This window comes from Diadema setosum, chromosome 9, assembly GCF_964275005.1.
Source record: "Diadema setosum chromosome 9, eeDiaSeto1, whole genome shotgun sequence".
Taxonomy (NCBI): Eukaryota; Metazoa; Echinodermata; class Echinoidea; order Diadematoida; family Diadematidae; genus Diadema; species Diadema setosum.
Window position 1 is genome coordinate 30,814,663 of NC_092693.1, and position 21,976 is coordinate 30,836,638.

General features: G+C 40.4%; 2 protein-coding genes across 2 annotated transcripts; one reads left to right on the forward strand and one right to left on the reverse strand.

Annotated features, from left to right (window-relative positions):
• Positions 1 to 1,740: 1,740 nt before the first annotated feature.
• Positions 1,741 to 5,929, forward strand: LOC140232880 (cilia- and flagella-associated protein 90-like). The gene is made up of 3 exons (XM_072312994.1): positions 1,741 to 2,055; positions 3,119 to 3,235; positions 4,069 to 5,929. Exons 1-3 carry the CDS (start codon positions 1,882 to 1,884, stop codon positions 4,225 to 4,227), a joined length of 450 nt encoding a protein of 149 aa, XP_072169095.1. The 5' UTR covers positions 1,741 to 1,881; the 3' UTR covers positions 4,228 to 5,929.
• A 2,637-nt stretch (positions 5,930 to 8,566) lies between these two features.
• On the reverse strand, positions 8,567 to 21,673 carry LOC140233189 (uncharacterized). Its single transcript, XM_072313302.1, has 3 exons — positions 15,249 to 21,673; positions 14,295 to 14,539; positions 8,567 to 12,530 (listed from the first exon to the last, which is right to left on the reverse strand). Exons 1-3 carry the CDS (start codon positions 21,425 to 21,427, stop codon positions 11,347 to 11,349), a joined length of 7,608 nt encoding a protein of 2,535 aa, XP_072169403.1. The 5' UTR covers positions 21,428 to 21,673; the 3' UTR covers positions 8,567 to 11,346.
• Positions 21,674 to 21,976: the final 303 nt, after the last annotated feature.

Here is a 21,976-nt window from a genome sequence, read left to right on the forward strand (position 1 = left end):
TCATCAAAGCGGGGGATTGTGTTTGCCATTTTTGCAATATCGGGCGTCTTTGGTCTCGACATAGTAACATTAGGCCTATCCCCTGGGACGCTACTGGCCTGTGCCTGGGTCAACTCAATTTGACGTTTCATTAACTCTTGTTCGAGTCTCAGATTTTCTGCCTTCACTTTTTTCTCTTTCTAACTCCAATCTAGCCAGTTCTAGTTGTGTGGAATCAACCCTCATCTCACCAGGTCTAGTAATACATGTAGTAGTAGTACTTGGAGCCGTTTTTCTACCAGCACTCTCAATCTCATCTGTACTCTCACTCTGGTCTGTGTGTTCATTTTCTACACCACCCAGTTCAAGCTTCTTCACCAGAACTGCAAAGATTTCTTTCTTTCGACTACACTCTCTGATATCAGCATCTACATGAGTTGCAACTTCAATCAATTGGGCTTTCACTAACCCTCTCAATCTACCAAGAGTGACGTCTTTCACAAACTCTGCAGCATCGAACTTGGCTGCCATGATTATTCACATCTAGCTTTCCGACTAGATTTCAATACTACGTCGCTAACGCAACTTCCACAGTACACTCCACTGCGTACCGAACTACGAGAATAGTCTAAGCAATTCAGACCTGACAAACACTCGTATATCTCGAGGCCAATTTCCTCGTAAAGCCACATCTAACGATGCTAATCCAAATAACCAGAAAGTGACACACTAATCTGATAGAATGACATAAAGGAAACGATAATACGTACCCTTCCTTTCCAGCAATCAATGCTGCAAGTCAACCCTGGTATTCAGCTAGCGAGAAGACCAGTACAAGTGCGCAAAACATACTCATCGCATCGCTTCGCGAATCGCACTTCCATTCACAACCACTGCTAACGCAGCCCCATTACACAAACCGTGCAATGTCACGCAGTATACAATACCGCTACGAACGAACGACACGGTTACGTTCACTACCTGTGTACACATCTCACATGAGTGCGAACACTACACATACCTCCAACGGGCATCAATCATTACAACGATGTACCAAACACCGAAATAACTACCCAAAAGACAGCTTGTTTGTATGTTCATTTCCCGGACATGTTCCCCACATGTCATGCACCAACAGAACACCCGTCAGCACCGACATAACAACTGTCATACACCGACAAAACATTCTTGGATCAGCACCGAATGACTGCTACTGTTCACGCCATGTTTGCCAACTCCAACTCTCATGTCCCGAATGGACACTTTTATTCCACCCCACCCTGGTTTCACCAAGGCACATCACGGTTCTCCGTCACACTAACAAACAAACAAATACATGTGCTGCAAAAGCGTTTATTGTGATTGAATTGGATTCACACCATACAAGATCTAGGTCAGGCCAGGGAGGTTTCCTCTCACCTCCCTGGCCTGACCTATCATGTGGCACACCATACTGTAATTATTTTGTAAGAATTAGAAAAATAATGCAAAAAACAACAAATAAACAAGCAAATCAATCAGCCAGTTCATTTATTTGTATATAGCTGTTCTGCAATCACATCAAGGGGCTGTGAGCACGTCTAGCCCAATCAATCAGGGAACAACCAATGAACGGACAGGCTGGGTGCTATTATGGTCCTAGTGTTGAATATTCATTAGGTCAATGTGTACCCGTGTCTAGGAAACGACTGTATACTAGTACCCGGAAGTTTGGTTTTGTATTGTACGTTCAGTCACATGCATTCGACTGCTTTCTCTCAATCATTCTTCAGATTGTCTACGTACTGTGTAGCACACTAATTAGGAGCCTTTTTACGCTTCCCTGTGTGGGAATTTGACGACGCTAAATCTTGTAGAATATACCATTTTGACACTTTAAGAAGCTGACAAGGCAAACAGAAAATGGAGATGGAAAAGACCGCAGAATCAGTTGTTGAGACCGAGAGGAAACCTTTGAAAGAGTACCCAGGTTTGATGGACGACGGCCATCCACTGGCGTCTAAATCGGCGTTCAGCTACGTTCCTACAACCAGGAACGATCCTGCTGAAATGAACGCGTTTAACAGTAAAGTTGAGGTGAGCATCCTTCAGGTTTTTATGGTCCCCAGGTAGCCTACTTTTCACAATCACATGTTGCTTGTGTCGAAAATTTATACGAAATGCGTTTGTGATATCTATCAAAGAATGGTCTGACACATTTCCAGGACACTTTTAATAGAGTGCCCCCCAACTGCGACCAGCCTGAACTACGCAAAGCGTACAGTACTATAGTATAACTGTGTGAAGGAGCACGCCGGGGTTTTTAAGAGTGCCTTCATACAGTGTACTTTATCATGGCTATTAATTATGGGGGAAGGGGGGGGGGGGGGGGGGGGTTCTCTTCAAAATACAGTCATACATTGTATGATAGGGCTAACAATACTAATCATTCTCTACTTTTCTTTGTCACTCAGAACTCTGCTACTAAGATTTTTTGTAGTCATAAAGACTCAACAAGTAGGCCTAATACGGGTTTTCAGATATGACTGCATGTAGACTCGCAAGACATGTAAAATTTTACTCAGGCAACTAGATGAATAAATTCTACTGAATTGTGTATCTTGTTTGTGTGGTTTGTCTAATGAACCAAATTATGAACATTTTGAATCTCTTATGATTTGTGGACAGTGCAGATATGTGAGGAAAGGCTGGTTTGAGTGGTAGGATGGAATGATCACGGCTTCATTTCATATCATACCATACCCAGCAATAGCCAATAATGTGTTCGGTTGCCATAGCAGCAGGTTTTGACGGCACTTAAATCATTCAACTCCAAACACTACATATCACAACACGTGACTGTGACAAAATGTCATTATCGCAACTCAAAATTCAAGTCTGTCTGGTTGGCCCCTGCTTGTAGGGGTGTTGGACAGTATCAAAGAAGAAAAAGAAGAAACATTTCCTGTACGTGGAACAGACAGGGTTGAAATGGTAATGCAAAATCAGCAGTTGCAGACTCGCCCGTCTCTGAACATATTCCAAAATTGAAAGTCCGTGACCATGCAGTATGTGATGTCATTTCATGATTGTGTTACATGCAAGTTTATCATTTTAATATTTTGTTTCCATGGTTTCTTGTCATATTGTTTCTTTGCAGCCAAAGGCCCACTGCACGTATGACAGACTATTCAACAAGCCAGAGGGGTATAACATGAAGCTACATCGTTGCGACAGAGAGCATGCAAAGTCAAAAGGGCTCCATGTCAATGATGAGGTAATAAAAAGCAATATTTCAACCCCCCCCCCCAAATACCATTGTACATGCTTGAATATTACCACATGCATTTTTGCCATTTTGGGGTGTTTACACCTGCAGTAAGATCTCTGTATTACACGCATCATCATTCTGCCCAAAAGGCAGTATATCTTGTAGAATACCTATGGTACCTTGAAACAGGGATTTTTGTGTCCACCTTATAGACATTGAGCTGCTGCATAAGTCAGTTCACAGTTACAATCTGAGCATGTGCTGATGAATGTGTCATTACAGACCCTCTCTCGAAATTGACTCGTGACTGAAGTATTTGAAAAACTGGATAGTGGTAGATCTTCATGAAAATTGTTATGAATATTCATGTATGCACTAGTCACATATTGGAATGTACAGAACAGGTGAAATTTCAACCAAATCGACAAAAGCCAATCATGCAGCACTTCTATGTAAATTACCACATTCTGCTAGGTTGTTTTCAACTGCTTTTGTTGAAAGATTATTCCATGTTTTGAGAGTCCATGGTTCAAAGGTTGTTGCAGACTACTGTAATCTGGCTTTTCGCATTGTGAATTCAATTGTGACCTGTGAATTCATTAGTACTGCTAATGAATATAAGTTGATGTGTCCTATACATTCTTTCAGAGAAGCTTGAAAATCCAATGCATATTGCTTCATTCATCTTAATGATGATTGATTATTTATGCACATTCAGTCTAGAAGACAAGTAGTACACAATTTGCATGAACAACCTCTTTAGGTATAATGCAGCCACCCAACCACTGAACACGTACATGATTAATGTAAATGTTTTTCAATATTTTCTGACTTGGCAGGAGAGAGTAAAAGTCACCCCCACGCTGTCATCCACAGTCTATGGCCACAAGCTTGAAGATTTTGTTGATCCTCCTGGTCGAGCACATGTGCGGGTAGGCCACGTCAACTCGGAATTCTATCGACGGAATGGAATCAACGTATCAGGCGGTGGATACTAATATCATAATGTGACACTTGAGTATCACCTTTTGTGGGTTTATCAAACCAATTCGGACAATGTGGACAGGTACAGCAGAAAGTATCAGGCATGTTGTGCCATATGCCAGGAAGTGGAGGGCAACAGAAGCAACTTAGCGGCCAAATGGGACTCGAGGAAATCATATCTTCTGTGCTCATCATGTATGTCATTGGGACCTAAGTTCTTTGAAGATTCTATGAGCCTATGATGAACAATAACAGTGATGCATAATTTGATCTTACCGTAGTTTACAGTACGTCAAGCAGACATATTTAAATCTGTATCAGGGCATTTACCCCCCCCCCCCCCCCCATCTTATGGCATGGTTGATTTAATTCCAGGGTAATTGTACGTATGGACACTATGTGTGTAATTGCTTTGAAAAATATTTGTAGTTTTGCCATAAGATTGTGCCTATCTGTATACGCCATATATTTAGCAAGTCTATTTTTTTTTGTAAATCGAGACTTTGCAACAATTGCAAGAGTGGTTAAATTCGTGATTGTGGAGTACAGTATTGAATGAAGAAATGTATGGGTGCACCTCATATTGATGTCACTGTTAATAATTTTGTGTGTTTATAGATTTGTGAATGACACCTGACTCGTGAAATTTGTGAAGATAATAACCTCACAAAATATAATTATTGCATTTGATACAGTAATACTCGTCTACACTGTAAGGTTTCCCAAATGTGGATGAAATTACTTTCTTGGGGGCCCTATGACCTTGCTGAACTAAAAATACTGCGATAACTTTGTCAGCATACAGTACAGGAACAAGAAGGGAAAGGCTAAAACAAAGTTAGAATGTTATTAGGCTTGTGATGACAGTGTAAACCCTCCGTCATATTTTGCAAGACCTTGGGTATTCATGAATCAGTTAAATTCTTCACTATTATATATTTTAATTGTTTCTCCCATGTGATATTTCTCATCCCTCCCCAAATCTTGTGTATCACGAACTGTGAGTGGCCAATTATGCAAGTTAGGTTTTGACTTGTCTGACATAACCCGTAATCTTTTTAGCAAAATGTCCCACTCTTATATTGTCTATGCATATAATGTGACCGGGATGAGTCTTGGAACAAGCACAATGCAAGAAAGCTTGGCAACCAACCAACCCAGCTCGCTAACTCTTTCATAGAGTTGTGCATGGACACTACTTTTCTGGAAAAATGCTGCAAGTGTTGTGGAGGATCATTTGCATGGTTTAATTTCCCCAGCACATTCCTGGTAGAACAAGCTTACTGCACAATATTTTGCTAGTACATACACTGTATGTTAATTTTGACTCTTTGAAGACAACTTTGGTGAGCCATTTACATTGTAAGGCATTAAATTCAAGATTGAGAACCTGACTGACAGAATGAGAAATTGGTGTGATCCCATTTCAAAGAGCAATCAGCAGTTTTAATCCTAAGGGGACAATTTTTTGGCATGGTGTTCATTTTGTGAATACACTAGTCAACTTGCAAAATTGCTGAAAATAAAGCCATTACAATACAATCTATATGGCATATACCATATACGTAGATTAGTTAAGAGTGTGGAATAGAGATTTGTAATACAACTGTATTAGAACTGATGGGTCTGGTCTTGGAACCGTAAATATTTTAGGATCTGTAAAATGCATTTTGGCACAGGATTTTGTATTATAGTGATGTCAATAAATTGCTTGTGTATGTACATCTTTGTGTCACTGTCCCTTTTTTCACATAGTGATTTGTCTTTAATTTTGTTTTTAATTTGACTATAGTACTGTACGAGCTGAAATTTTCACGTACAGATATTTTCACGAATTGCTACTTGGAGGACATTTTCACGTGTTGTTAATTTCGTGGTTGCGAGGGTCTAACTGAATTTAGTTATTCGCGCGTTGTCATTTTTGCGTGTTGTTATTTTTGCGGTTCAAAAGCGATTCGCAAAATTCGCAAAAATAAAACCACCGCGAAAATTTCAGCTCATACAGTATGCCGAGATCTATTAAACATGTGATGCATCATCACGAATTCCATATGTCGGGGAAAATAATTCTTTGGTTTTCGGCAAATGTTTGCAAGATGCTAAGCTTTAAATTGAAATTTAATTCACCTGCTTCAATTAGAAAACTCTTAAAGGTTATATTGATGGAGTCCATTTTCCGCTTATTTTTTTTTTAGTGATCTCTGATTTATAAAAGGGCAATGTAATGATGCATCACTTATGTGTTTAATTTGCAGTGTGAAGGCTCAACATTCTGTTACCTGCATTACCCCCAAATATGTATGCATGTACATATATATATGTAAGTAGAGTATGAACTGCAATATGGCTGACAGTACTCAACTATATAGGAGCTCGCGTGTAGTACAATATAGTACAATGTATTGTACTATATTGTGCCCTACTCGCCCAAAACAAACCGGTGCAACCTGTGTCTATGGGAGAAATACCACATTATCACGGTCAAGAAACCAGCAATTCTGAACTCAAGTACAGAACTCATTTCAACATGTAAACATAAGAAAAAGTTTTCCCTTGCAGAGCTTGGTAAGACCCCCCCCCCCCCCCCCCCCGCCATAGACACCTGTAATCAAGGCTGAAAACTTGGCAAAATGAAATGTGCAAAAGCCACATCATTGGATGTACCAGCCCCAATTCATTCATTCACTCATGATATTATGTATATATATGCATATATATATAGTGAGTAGATTGTCCACGTGTTGGCGTGATAATAAGATCAAAAACAAAACTGGAACAAAGTTCATGTTGTATTCACCAACAGTTAATTTGAGCACACACATTTTCGAGCGATTCACTTTTTCTCAAGTGTTGATACTGAGAGAACAATAATAATTCTTAATTATTATTAAATAACAATTAAACATTATTTCTATTTCAATTTTATTAAATAACATTAATTAACAATAATTCTTAATTGAATTGTTATTGTTCTCTCAGTATCAACACTTGAGAAGGAGCAAATCGCTTGAAAACTTGTGTGCAGAAATAAACTGTTGGTAAATACAGCATGCACTTTGTTCGTTTTGTTTTTGTTCTTATGTATAATATATATATATATATATATATATATATATATATATATATATATATATATATATGTAGTACTGAGGGAAGAAGAGCTAGCAGACATGGCAGCAGACGTCCATTTGCTCTTCCTTTGTTACTTGTATACAATGCAGCACCCATCACATACTTGGCCAAGCAAACTTCATGCTATGCACACATCCATCTACAATATTATCAAGGCTCGACATTAGCAGTGGCCTGATCAGGCACTCAAGATTCTAATTGGATTGTTATGTTTCTGTTTATTTGGGCCACCAAAATTTAAAATTTAATGATTTCAGTGGCCCAAAGTGGCCATCAGAGAAGAAAGTTAGCGTCGAGCCCTGTATATATACACTCAACCAAAAAAGTAAGTTCCCCCCTAGCATTTTTGGATACATCTCAAATAGTATTTTACCGATTTTCATAATTCAAACAGGAATGGATAGGGAATTTTATTACTCATAACATGAATGTCATATCATTGCCACCAGATGTCATTATTGGTGTGAAAAAAAAATGCATTTTATGTCAAAATGCATGGGAAAAAAGTTGCTCTTAAGGTTATATGAAGCATATTGTGTACATTTCCTACGAAAGTTAGCAAATGACCCTTTTAAATTATGCAATTCTCAGGAATGTCTTAAGGTACAATGTGCTTCCCTATTAAACAGATGTTATGCATACTTTTTAAACAATAGGCCTTTTCAATATGAAAATGTTAGTCGAGGCCAATTTGGGTTGATCACGTTAATACCTATGCTTAAGGCCATTTTGCATCATGCCGTGTCTGCAAATTTTTGAAAGAGGGAGAGCTACAGCTTTCCTTGAAGCTGGGGTTCCGGTTAAGGAACAAGTTCAGAATCATGAGTGATTGTTTATTTGTGTAAAAGTCAATGCAAATCACTAAAGTGCAACTTTTTTTCCATGCATTTTGACATAAAATGCATTTTTTCACATCAATAATGATATCTGGTGGCAATGATATGACATTCATGTTATGAGTAATAAATTTCCCTATCCATTCCTGTTTGAATTATGAAAATCGGTAAAATACTTTTTGAGATATATCCAAAAATGCTAGGGGGGAACTTACTTTTTTGGTTGAGTGCATATATATATATATATATATATATATATATATATATATATATATATATATAAATGTGTGTGTGTGTGTGTGAATAAGGGTAATATAACATGTGAAATAGCTGCTTCAAAGGGCTCCTAGGATATCATGTCAAAGCAATTTAATATTCATCTATGATCACTATCTTCTAAATATTTGTCCAGTAAAAGCCCTTGCACTCACAATATTCCTTCCTTTTTAAGATATTCTCAATAGTTTAAAAGAAAAACATCATGACACAACAATCAATTCTGAAAAAAAAATAGAACAAAACCTAAATCTCTTCGTTTCTGCCTTTCATGCGACTTTACAGAAGACAATTACACGAAATGATGGACTAACAGACAATATTTTTTTCAACATTCATGCTGATTTCATTGTGGGTGGAATAGGTCCCAAGTACACTTGATGTATAGACAGATGCCTCTGAAGTCGAACAAAATTGAACACATAAGAGTAAGTATGTACAACTGTACATATATTCCTAGACCCTACTGAAGGATAATCAATGCACGGAACTATTTGAACAATCATAAAACTCATGAACAAGAAGATTATCTCACACTTCAATGATGCAAGAACAAATGCAAGTGTACTGAATGAAGAAGCGCAATAAACCTGAATTTTAAGAGCTGAACAAAGAAAATTTTCACTCTCACTCACATAATGTACTTGCTAGCTAATATCAGCGGTACAGTTACCTTCACACACCCATTTTTTTTTCTCAAACAGATTTTTGAGATTGAACTGTCAAATTTGTTTTCTGTTAAAACAATTTGGTGTTTTCTCCACTTTTGTAAGATTTCACCTGTCAATGACATCAGAATAGCATATCTATGCAAAGTTTAAGTTCAAATGACAAATGTGTTTAGTACACTGTAGTGAGAAGTAGCATTCATGGCAGTCCTCTTCTTTTCTTTGAATACCAGAGACCCCTTCCAGTCAAACTGACATAAAGCATTTGATCAAGGTTAAGTCATTGTGAATGTTGCGATGTCAACTTCAGATGAACTCTCAATCAAAGCAGAAACTATAAGTGAGACCCTCCCAGTCTTTTGGGAATAAGGGTTACAGTATGTACACATACAGTGTACGTCCTTTTGAAATATACGTGTACATACATGTACATCCTGTGGAGCATATACATACTGTATGAGTCCTTAGCTATAATACATGTCCTGAAGACAACAATCTATGCATACATTGCAAAGCTACATGTACATTATAGTGTCTTCAGTAGGGTGTTTAGGATTTGGAATGTTTCAGACTAAATTAGCCAGTAGTTTCTATACACTGAAATAGCAAATAGATCTCTTGCTGAGCTTCTCTTACAAATAATATCCTAAACTCCTATCTACGTGTATCTACCACTTCCTACATACATACGAAGCAAACATCATAGTTCTTCCACTGATGATATTCCTCATGTCACTGTACTAATGTATGTTCTTCTTTTAAAGAAAAAAAAAGTGTATGTAGAGCCATAACAATTCTTAAACGGCAAAAGACAGACCTATTCTTTTACCATCAAATGATCACATATACATGCATTATTTGAGTCTCCTTTTAAATGAATGACACATTGACATTTTTTCTCATAACATCAATCACATACATAAAGCATCAAGTCTTTAATATTCCTTGATGGAAGAATGCATTGCAATCACCGAACTGGGGTACATTATGAGTAACCATTTTGGGTTGTTGATACACAACTTAAGCATTTGAGTAGATTTGAGCAACAGCTGATAAAAATAAAAAGTGTTTACATGGCAGTCCAACGTTCATCATCTGGCAGAGTATTTTGCCAGGTTGACCATGGCACCACACTGAAAAGAAGGCCACAAATATGTTGCAAACAAGATACATTTCTGTGTGTGTGTGTGTGTGTGTGTGTGTGTGTTGCAACACTTCTCCTTATCAATATGACAATCTTACAACAAATCTACTGAACAAATGATATGTCTTTCTGTTCTGGGGATTTGCAATGACCACATTTAAACATATCCTGATGCCAAAATGTAGCTGAAGTGAAACGTCAGAAAAAGCCACTACAGCACTTCACTTGTCATTAATGCTCATATCAGCAATGGCATGAGCAACTCTTATTACTTTTGGTTAACTATGTTATTCTACAGTCCTACATATTCGTATCTCTGTTGGCATACTCGAGTGCAGTTGGTATTTGGCAAGTTGTAGTAATTCTGTTTCAAGTTGGCAAGTCTATACAGCTAAACATTACTGGACTGTCATGCAATCAACAATGTTGTGTAAATCCCTCATTCTAAAAATTGCACAAGGGTTTCCAGCAAAGTTTGTCATGCATGAACAAAACATTTTGTACGCAAGAGGCTGTTGAGTGATATTTCTACAAACAAAGCCTGTGGCCACTGTGATGCTATTTCTCGTGACAATGTCTCAGCATCCATACCAGTAAGGTAATGCCCATAAAAGTATAGTATTGTACAGAGCAATCAAACTAATGATGATCAACGGTTGCACATTAGATAAGTACATTCATTAATTAGTCGCAAATAATTGGTCTCCATATTTTTTAAAACAAATATCTGCTTTCCATGACACATTACGTTGGCATTCAAAAATTTTTTTTGGTAGTGGGTGAAACTGAGTAAAAAACAAAGGCATTGGTAAAAAAAAAAAATTGCAATCCCAATATATTCCTTTCCTGCCTCTTCCTTTTGCCTGTGCTGAAATGTATACTATATGCAGGTCCTCTGCAAGCAAGTACATTGTAGCAAGCATATTTGCATCGAAGTGGAATTGCTTGAGGTCTTCGCATTTCCGCAATATGACATTACAGCATATGTGCAACATAAAGGTACACTGTACCAAAAGGCTCTACAAGTCCTTTGTGAAGGTGCACTAACAAAGAGAAAAAAGAAAAGAAAAAAACCCACTATTTTTTGAGACACACTTTCTTCTTCACATGCTGTTCTATGTGCTCTGGAACATCCATAATGGTGATTGTTCGATAACTGCATTTGCGACACAGGAAGAATTCCAGCTGATATGGCTTCTGAGACCCCGAAGTGGTGCTGAGGCCCTTAGTGAAGTACTTCTCAATGATGTCGTTTTCAGTTACATAGAGTACACTCCCATCATCGTCAACATGAGGGCCGTTGCTCGTGCACTGCTCTGGGAGATTATGGCCTGGGCTTTCTGGGTGCAGTGGACTCCCGACGCTCTCCAAATCTGGCTTGCAAACCTCTTCCGTCGACTCCTCTCTCTGCTGGAGAGCAGCTTGTTTCACTAACGAGTCCAGTGGAGGAGGGTCACTTATGCTGATGCTATCCACAAAGGATACGCGCACTTCCTTGCCAATATGGCTCTGCAAGTGTTCTGTGAGATTAGCCCCACGGAGATCAGCTTTCCCGCACTTGGGGCACTTGTAACACTTGAGGCCAAAGCACTTGCCCTGTGGCAGGTCGGTTGTGTAGCTCATGAAGTAGGACTCCAAGTCATCAAAAAACATGTTGATTGTGTCCCCCTGGTGGTCCAGGAGCTTATCCATAGACTTAAGGGCAGAGGTATCAGAGCTGACTACACTATCAGGTACAGGCAAAGCATTCAGTTGTGCCGTCTTGTTGTCACAAGCATGCATCACTTCATTCTCAGAAGCTGCGTGCTCCTCTCCTACACTCGCGGGTACAGGCGAAGCATTCAGTTTTGCCGTCTCATTGTCACAATCATGCATCACTTCATTCTCAGTAGCTGTGCGCTCCTCTCCAGTTGCAATGTTCCCCTCGGAACAGTCTTTACCCTCTGGAATATCAAGGAGTTCCTCATCATCCAGTCCTGGTGCATTATCTTCCACACATTTGGGCTCAATACATTCATCACTCATGTCTACTCTGCTATGTGTTCCATCCCCGTCTGCATACGCTGAATTTGCATCATCAACACCAGCCGCAGGTTCCTCCTGTCCTTCTGGTAGATTCTCAAGTGTGTCCATGGCATCTGGAGGGGAACTATCTATTTCACAGGAATGCGGTCTGGAGGGGAGATGTTCTGTATCCATGGGGACTATCTCTTGATGGTTATTCCCTGCTGACTCCTCTGCAGTCTTGGCTGTTTCTCCCCCTTTGTGGATATTGATGGGAATCAAGATAAAAACAAAACAAAAATTCATTATTACACTTACTTACATTACTTAACCCTAACTAGGCCGGGCTATTCAGGTAGATGATAGAGCCGGGGGGGGGGGGCCTCCCAGGCCCCCCCCTCCGGATCTCGGCCGTCGACCGCGCGATCGCGACGAAAATTGGCACACGCATTGCCTATGATGTAATCTAAAGTACCATGAAGTTAATTTTTTCAAAAATTATCATTTACACTAAATTATGCTAATTTATGCATAATGATGCATGAAATCAGACAATTTGGTATAAATCACTAAATAAAGTTCAAAACAGGCACATTTTTTGTGTAAATATTCTTTTTAGTGTCCTTAGCAAATGTAAGAGAAAAAAATTGCGCAATCAGAAACAATTTCCTAAGTATTTTATTGTTTTTTGAATTTCTTATGTATTTCTTTGTTTTTTCGACTTTATGTTTTCCATTGTTTTTTCGATGAAATTTGTCCATGACATTGTTCCGAACAAGAAAATGCATTTTTAATTGATTTTAATCAATAAAACCCCAAAATAATCATGCTTTTATGAAGTTTGCCTGTAAACACAGTTTGCATTGAAATTGTACACAAATTCACGTTTTTGAGCAATTTTTGGTCTGACATGCACGTGCATATTTATGCGCAACTTCGGAACCGCGCACCCGGGCATCGCAAATTTGGTGTCAAAAGATGCGGGAGACCCGAAAGAAAAAAGTCATGAAACGTCGCGGCGATAGCTTCTCGCGATAGCGATACATCGCGCGAAACGTTGAGGGGGGGGGCCTCGGAGGCCCCCCCCCCCCGGCCTAGTTAGGGTTAAGAGTCATTTGGCAACTGTTGATCCACTTGTTAAGCTACTGTTTACCCTCATATTCATTTAAAACATATACAATAGATCCTATCATGATTTGCACACAAATAACATGGCTGCATGTCAAGATGATTGATATCTGTATAGCTATAAACAGTTTGGTTTGTTACTATAAACAAATTTTTGTACATTCTCCCTACAGGATCTAGATTCTATGTCAGTTATGAGCTATTAAATTTCAACTGACAGTACAAAATAAACATCAATATGACATCAAGTCTTAATGACTATTTTCCACAGAGTTTTAACTGAACTCTCTCCTGTTAATGTGACAACAGTCAAACCTGTCCACAGCGGCCATCCCAGGGAAATAAAAGAGTGGCCGTCACAGACAGGTGGCAGTTATAGACAGGTTTCCGACATTTTGTGTACATAGCCTACATGTATGCATTGTCATTATAAACATCTGTAAGTACTTACATGTATATATGAAAATGAATGTGTATTATATATGTATGCACATGTGTGTTTCATACACTGAACAATGCTTTTATTGGTCGAGTCATAGCACAGCACAGAAATTTTCACTAGTGCATTGCAACTACTGAATGCATCGGTGGCGATAAGTGTAGCCATAAATGACCGACATGGCTGCAATGCAGGAAACATGCTGAATCATCAGCTTGGCTGCGCCTCCGTGTTGTGTGGCTGCTATCAATGGACAGGTTAAAATTTACTCCTGGGGAAAAGATAGGTGGCTGCTGACTGCATTAGGCAGGTGGCCAAACAAAAACATGGATTTTCTCTCGGGGGGGGGGGGGGATTTTTCAGTGGCTGCATACAGTAGGTGGCCACTGTAGACAGGTTTGACTGTACTTGTTTACTTTTGTCTCTATCAACCCATGTAAGATTCTTTTCTGACCTTCTATTGTCTCTGACAGATGGTCTGCATCCTGAGCATGGCACTGCTGTGCCGCTGTCTCTGCATGGGTTGGGGCTGGCTCCTCCTGGTATTGACTTGGCAAACATCCAGTCTTACCATGTGCAGCATCCTCAAATGCTAGAGCATCTTGACTTTCCACTGGTGTAGACTCTGCATCTCTGTGGCTTGGAGCATCAGTGAGAACCTCATCTTTGGCTGGATCATTCTGTCCCTCCTTCCTTTCACTGCATGAAACAATAACACAGGCAAGATTGACTTGCAAATGGGCTGCTAACTGAATTATGATTTCTTTTACATTGCTGATATTGGAAGCAATGGCTGTTTGAAAGCATGTAACCATTGGATGGGAGGCTTAAAGTCCCCTCTGCAGGATGAGGTCATGATGACAAAAAGCCTTGCCAATGGAAAACTGCTGCCGCTGGGGGGCTCAAACAGCAGACCTCCCGATTAATATGCCATGGTCTCATCTGCTCTGCTTATAACATATCAATGCAAATCATCAAATCAAATTAAATACCTCAGGGTACAAGTACATTGTAAAAATTCAGCATACAATAAGGCATGCAGTCTCAGTTTTGATGCCTTTATATACTCATGTTTACAAATATATCAAAGGAAAAGAAAGATGCACTGGAAAGCACTAAGATAATGCACTTTCAAACATACTTGTTGCACAACCTTCAGCAAAATTTGGAGATATCATTTCAATGCCACATATTTGACACGATACACAGCAAATTATCTATTAACCAATAGAAACCAATTACGAAAAACTATCAGTAACCCAGCAACTTCATGTCACACTATCTAGGAGTCCATTATGGAAAATAGTATGAATTCTATTAAACTTACTTAAATCAACATTTCTATATTCAAAACATTTACAAGTACTAACATACATCTATGTATCATAGTAAAGAAAGATTTACTAACCTCACAGAAACGTTGCAGTCTTGTGCTTTGTTCTCTTCCTGTGGTGCAGCTTGAGAGAGATGAGCCCTGAGATGATTGACCATGGCTTGACGATTAGTGCCAGCGCAACCAAAGCTGCATCCACTGGCTAGACATTTGTAGAAATGACCTCTCAATCTCACTCTTCTACCCCCAAGTGCACAGAGTCTTGTTTTAGGGAAAGGCACACGACAAAACTTGTCCCCGATCTTTACTTTGTTGAAGTCTTGATGAGGTGACGCATCTTTGAAAAGCTTCAGGAATTCTTTCCTCGGAACTGCAGGAGATTTTGTTGAGGCATAGAAGACCATGGGTTTGTTTTTGCCCTTTACATGTTTGTCCTGTAAGTGACAGGCAAGAGCTCTCATGATATCAACTTTCCGATCCATTGTCATTGCTTCTTGGAAGTATTTGCAGTTCTTTATTCTGCACCGGAATATGCACAGTCCAAATCCTCTTCTTTTCACTCTTATTTGGTTGTCCTTCTTTGGTTTTCTAAGCCTGAAGAATTTGACAATCTCTGAAGATGAAAGTCCAAGCATTAACCGTTTCCTATGGTGGACTTTAGTTGCCGTGGAAGAAACATGTTCCTGTTCACACAGCATACTCACAGCTTCAGACTTACTCTGTTGAGGAGTGCCATGGCTATCTGAAGTCTTCCCAGGTTCATTTGTGAGCATTGACATAGCCTCAGTATCTATCCCTCCCCTACCAGAATCAGAAGAATTCTTTGTTCCACTGCTGGGATTGTCGCTAGCTATTTTCCCATGGCTTTGATCAGTGCCTTGACCTTCTTCTACAGCACCTGTGATTGTTTCAAGATTGTCACTATCACATGTAGTAGTTGGCAAAGTTGCAGCTTCATTAGAAGATTCATTTGACATCTGATTTGTATTCTCTCCATCTGCACCTTGTCCATAACTTACATCTACTCTATTCTCCTGGACTTCAAGTGTCAGTCTTCTCTTCTTGCTTGCTGTCACACCAGTGTCTTTCGGACTAGCATTATCATCATGGGGATCATGGGATACTCTCCTTTTCACAGCAAGAGCTCCTTTGTGGGAGTTGACACAAATGTTCCAGGATGGCACCTTCCTTCGGATAAGGGATCTCCATTTTGGCATTTCAATCTTTGTCGATTTCCTACCACTGATAGACTGCTGTGAGGAAGCTTTTCCTTCTGCTTCTAACTCTGTCAGAGTCCTGAGTGATCTCACATTGCAAATCTTGGGCATCCAGTCAAATGTCATCTCCCCCTTGTCTACCAGTGTTTCTTCTCCAGATTCTTGAGGCTCTTGAGTAGTTGCAATCTTCCATTTGGTCACAAGGCTGGGGAACTTCTCTCTTAGTTTGTCAATATCTGCTTGTGTCAAGACACTCTCAGCTTCCTCTACCATTGTCTGCTTCTCTCTATTGGCATGAGACGAACTGTCACTGGACTCCTCTTGCGTTGCAGTGAATTTCGCAGCTATGTTAGAGAGGACATTGGCAGGAAGTTTGAGAGGCTCTGAGCCAGCATCCAGTGCCTTTTTGATAGCTACCTTCAGTGTCTGTGAGGAATGTGTCTGTGAGCTGGGAACACTGATGACTTTGCACACCTTATGTCCCAACTTGTTGATAGCGACAATCCGTAACTTTCTGACTAAATTGTCATCTGCTGGAGAGTAAGCTGACATGGTCTTTGAAATGGATTGGTAATCTTCTTTGGAGATGAGCGTGAAAAAGATATGCTTGATCAGATGGGAACAGATTGTCTTCTTGTAGCACTTTGATCTGGCACAATTAGCCCACATGCATGTGTACACTTGTTGTACTTCTCCAAGGTGAAGATTGGCTTCTTGCGTGTCAGCTAGAGTGAAATGCGCTTGTACCTGGCTAAAAGTCAAGCGAAGGGGTCTTGGAATAGACTGCTTTGGCAACCGTGATCCACAGCTAGCGAGCATTTGCAAGGGCACCAATATCTGGAAATGGACTCGTATGTGTGCAAGCATAGCTCGGATAGTCCTATTCACCTCAGTTTCACAATTGCGCAACTGGCACATCATCTTTGTGCTCGAGCTCTTCTTGAAGTAGCAAAGAACCTGCTCTGGCTCCATGATCAGAGGCTCACATGTGAGTGTAGAGTCTACATCATTTCCATAATAATCAAGCAGATCTGATGAAGAGTCCTTTTGGGCTTGTTTGGCCTCTGGAGAAGTGGATATCACACTCTTTGATCCATTTGTCTGCATGTCATCAGCTTCATCAATGATTTGCAAGTAGTCAGATATGTCATCCTCAGTCAATGTAACAGGACTACCTGATTTTGATGGAACTCCCTGGTTTGCCATTTCCTGATCACAGACATTGTTTGGGCCATCAACAGTATTATCTACCAGATCATCTTCATCTGAACTGAGTTGGATGACATCCTCTGAAGATTTGTGAGTTGAGACAGCACAATTGTCAACATCAGCAAACCTACGTGAAGGTCGTCTCCAGTGTGAGCGTAACTGAGATCGTGTCTTCCCATTATTCCATCTTCGCGTACTTTCACCTTGTTTGCATCTAGACTTGTATTTTGCTTTCACTGGAATGCATGCTGTCAAGGTAGACTTGACTTTATTTGGAGACTGCAGAGTCTTAAAGCTATGCATCATAGTTCTGCCACCCCTAAGGCGATTACCAGCATTTGACATACTGCCTGCAGCACCATAGCCACTGCCACCACGTATTAGTGCTGTATTATCTTTGGGTCGTAAGGAACCATAATAGCATGTTGCACTTGATGAACTGGATCTGAGTGATGCAAGCCGCAAAGCTTTCCTGAGGCAATCATCATCATCATCACTGTCGCTCCTTGAGTGTCTATGCTTCTTCTTTTTCTTCTTTTTCTTCACAAGGTGAGATGATGTATGGGACTCGGTTGTCACATAGGTATACAGTGAACCTTCTTTGGCTGAAGTGGGTGCATTTTCCATTGTAAATGGAGGCACAATGTAGTCAACCCATTTCAGTGCCTTATCAGTGCATGGCTTGCACTTCTGTCCTTCAGACATGCCTTCTTCTTTTTCTGGAAGTATGATCAATTCTACTTTGGGTTGGATGTGCTTAGCGAGATGAAACTGCCTAACAACATGATCATGACTTGTTCTGATGATTCTAGACTGGCAAATTCTGCATGTCACATAGAAGTTGTTTTGCTCACATGGCTCATAGAAAGATTCAAGTACTGCAAGTGGTGCATAAATCTTTGTGGTCAAGGTTGTCGATGGTGCCAACTTGCTGCAATGTTTCATGTGGAGTGCCAACTGGAGGTGCTGTGGAAAACATGCGTTGCATCTTGCACATTCAAAAAACACTTCATCAGACAACTTGGCCAGGTCATTGGGAACAAGATTATTTCTTGCAGCGGCCGCAGCTACTACAATTTTGGACAGCTCTGCATCAACAGGCTTTTTGTTGTTCACAGCCAGATCTTTCTTCTTTGGTGGCTCTTCAAACACAGTCACCTTTTCTTGCACCACAACTGCAACTTTCTTTTCTTCCTTTGTCACACGACCTGGGAATGCTGCGGTGTCTAAGCATACTTCAAGGGCAAACAAACCATCCGTCTTGTGAGCATTTGGTGAGTAAACTTCTTGTGGTCTTGCAATCGTCACTGTAGGTGGAGGAGCTGCCTTTGATACTTGTAGTTTCACAGGAGATTCCTTTGGAGTATTTTCCAACTTGCGTGATCCCTTTCTGAAGTTTGAAGTTGCATTGCAAGGTGTATCTGGCAATTGAGGCACCTTCCTGGCAGTGCTACCCTTACTGGCAGTGCTACCCTTACTGTCTGTGCTACCCTTACTGGCTGTGCTACCCTTACTGGCTGTGCTCCCCTTTTCAGTGGATGTGGGAACAATTGTTGGGGCTAGTTTCACAGGTTTCTGAACAGAAGCCATTGAAACTACAGATGATGTTGTGCTTGGTTGAGTTGTTGCAGAAGTAGTCATTCGCAGAATTGGTCTTTGAAGTGTACCTTGGTTGCCCTGTTGGAAACCTGGACCGAGCAGTAACTGAGTGCTTTGAACCACGCCTGACGTGTTTGCGCATGATACAGGTCCTGGGGGAATTGTGAGCAACAGAGTTTGGCCCGGCTGCAGAGTTGATGATTGAAGAAGCACTGACTTTGGAATAGACAGTAATTGGCCTGAGTTTGACTGCACCAATACATTTCCACTAGATGGCACATTTGCAGGCATTGGAGCTGGATTTGGAACGTGAACAACTACTGAGGAAGGCTGCAGAAGCTGTGGTGAGACACCTGGGGTTGGGCATGTAGCTTGTGGTCTGACTGTTGTTTGTGTGGTCATTCCCTGTGGTGCAATGATAGGAGCTAAAACAGTTTTTGAGGCGGGTCTTAAAGGCATAACATTTGCACTTGGCATTGCAGGTGTTGTTACACTTGGCTGGATTGGAGTTGCTAGCGGTCTACCACCACTCAGTGGAATCAAGAATTTTGTTCCGTTTTTTTCAGCCATTTGATAAAGCTGACCATTAACATGCACAAGTTGCTTGGAACTCGATGTTGGAAGCTGGCGAGAACCTACAGGTGTTGGAGCAGCTGGTGGAGTGCTGTTAACGACTGGAACTGTACTTGAAGGAGTGGTTTGAGATTGTGGTGTACTTGCACTAGTGATTGAGTTTCCAGCACTTGTTTTGGGGACTGCAGAATACTTCTGACTAGCAATAACATCATGGCCTTGTTTACTTTGTAACTTAACCACCCTTGGTATAGGCAGGGGTCCTGTTTTCTCATGTGGCCTTGCATTGTTCTGCCTTGTGGATGTGCCATTAATGCTGCTCCCTCCTTTGTTTCTTTTAGATGTAGTGGTTGATTGCTTTTTTGACAAGGTTGGAGAGTAATCCTCATCATCTTCATTGTCATCAATTACACATAGATCATCACCATCATCATCATCATCATCTGAACTGGAATTGGTATATTCTGTATACTTTCGAGCAGCAACTTTCCTTGGTGTTCTACGCAGGACAAGACTTTGAGTATATTCTGGGGGTTTTCTGCCTTCCTGGGCATTTGAGATGTGCATTTCTTTGCCTTTTGATGTCTGATTACCAGCCACCTTAGCAGCCTTTGATTTTTCCATACACCCATCAGGTGCTTTCACATTCTCTCTATTTTTCTTCAGACTTAATTTCACAGTGTTGTCTTTTTCATCACTACCTGTAATGTCTATTACTTCTTCAGAAGGTTTAGACTGATTTGCTGGCACCGCAGTTGACACAGCTTTACTACTTTGTACTTTCTCTGTGTCATTACTACCTGCATTCTTGTCAGTGCTTTTCACCAGCAAAACTTTGTGAACACTTCGCAGATGTTTGTGTAAATCTGCCATGTCAAGTTTCATATTGCAGAAAAGGCAATCCACTGACTTCTGCTTAGAGACAATGATAAGTTTATGAGACTGCAGAAGGTGCTTGTTGAGCTCCGCTCTTGATGGACTGATGTGTCCACATCGCACACACTTATACATGCTTGTTAATGCTGGCTTTTTGTTTTGATCTTTTGGTGTTTGGGAAACAACAATGATATCATCATCCTCATCATCTTCTTTGGCAGTTTCTTTGGAAGGAGAGTGGTTTGTGTTCACAGATTTCCTTGATTCTTCCATAGCAGGTTCGTCTGTTGTATCTGGTTTCCGTTTTTCTTGGCCAGTCAACTGCTGATCTACTTCACACTTTCCTGAATCATCCTGTTTTTGGCCCTCTGTATCAGAGAGACTATCTTTTTTCTGTGGATCAGTCGGTTCATTTGGGATGATGGTGGCGGTATCCACTTCTCCATCTTTCAATGGCAATTCTTGAACTGCTGTATCTTTCTGCTGAGAATGGTTTTCTTGACAGGTGGACGCACTACAAGGCAGTTTGTCACCTTTTCCAACATTCATATTTTCTCCATGGGTGACATCATTGCTTTGAGGTTCCTGCAAGACTGAGTTTGCACTTGTATCATCAAGAATGCTCACCTTGTCATTCTCTTTTGACAGGTTTTCTACAGCCACATTTTCTGTTTGGGGTTTCGTTCTGCTTGCATCTGTACTACCAGAACTACGCATCCTGTCAGCATCTGCTGATACCTCATCGGTGACTCCACCCTCTGGTTGAGCCTGTTGTTCCATTTTTAGGTATCATGCAAATACCTGAAGTAGAGTCACCTCATGCGCTCATTTCCCTTTCAAGAAATCCTGACTGAAACATCACTTTTCCATAGTCCAGAGTACACCACAGAAACTGTTGAATTCATAGCTCCCACAGTCGCAGAACAATCATGGACACTTCACAGCCTGTTGTTTGATTATCCTTTCCTGTGCAGAGTCCATTCTCAAAGGAATCCAGAGATAGTGATCACGGTGAGTGCACTGCACAACAGCCAAGTGTCACCTGCAAGTAATTTGTAGTAAAGAGAAAAGGACACAAAATAAAGACCATACATGACATAGCAAAACAGAGCACAAACTTATGATCTGATGCTCACGGTAGGAAAAGCTCAGCCATGAATATATAATTTTTGCAGCGAAGTATTGGTATGAACTGAAAGCAAACACAAGCCTGTAATGGTTTTGACATGGTAATCTCTGTCATATACCAATACACATAAGACATCCTACGGGAGAAAATATGCTATAAATTTAAAGTACAGGTTTGTTCTTCATATACTTTGTACAGGA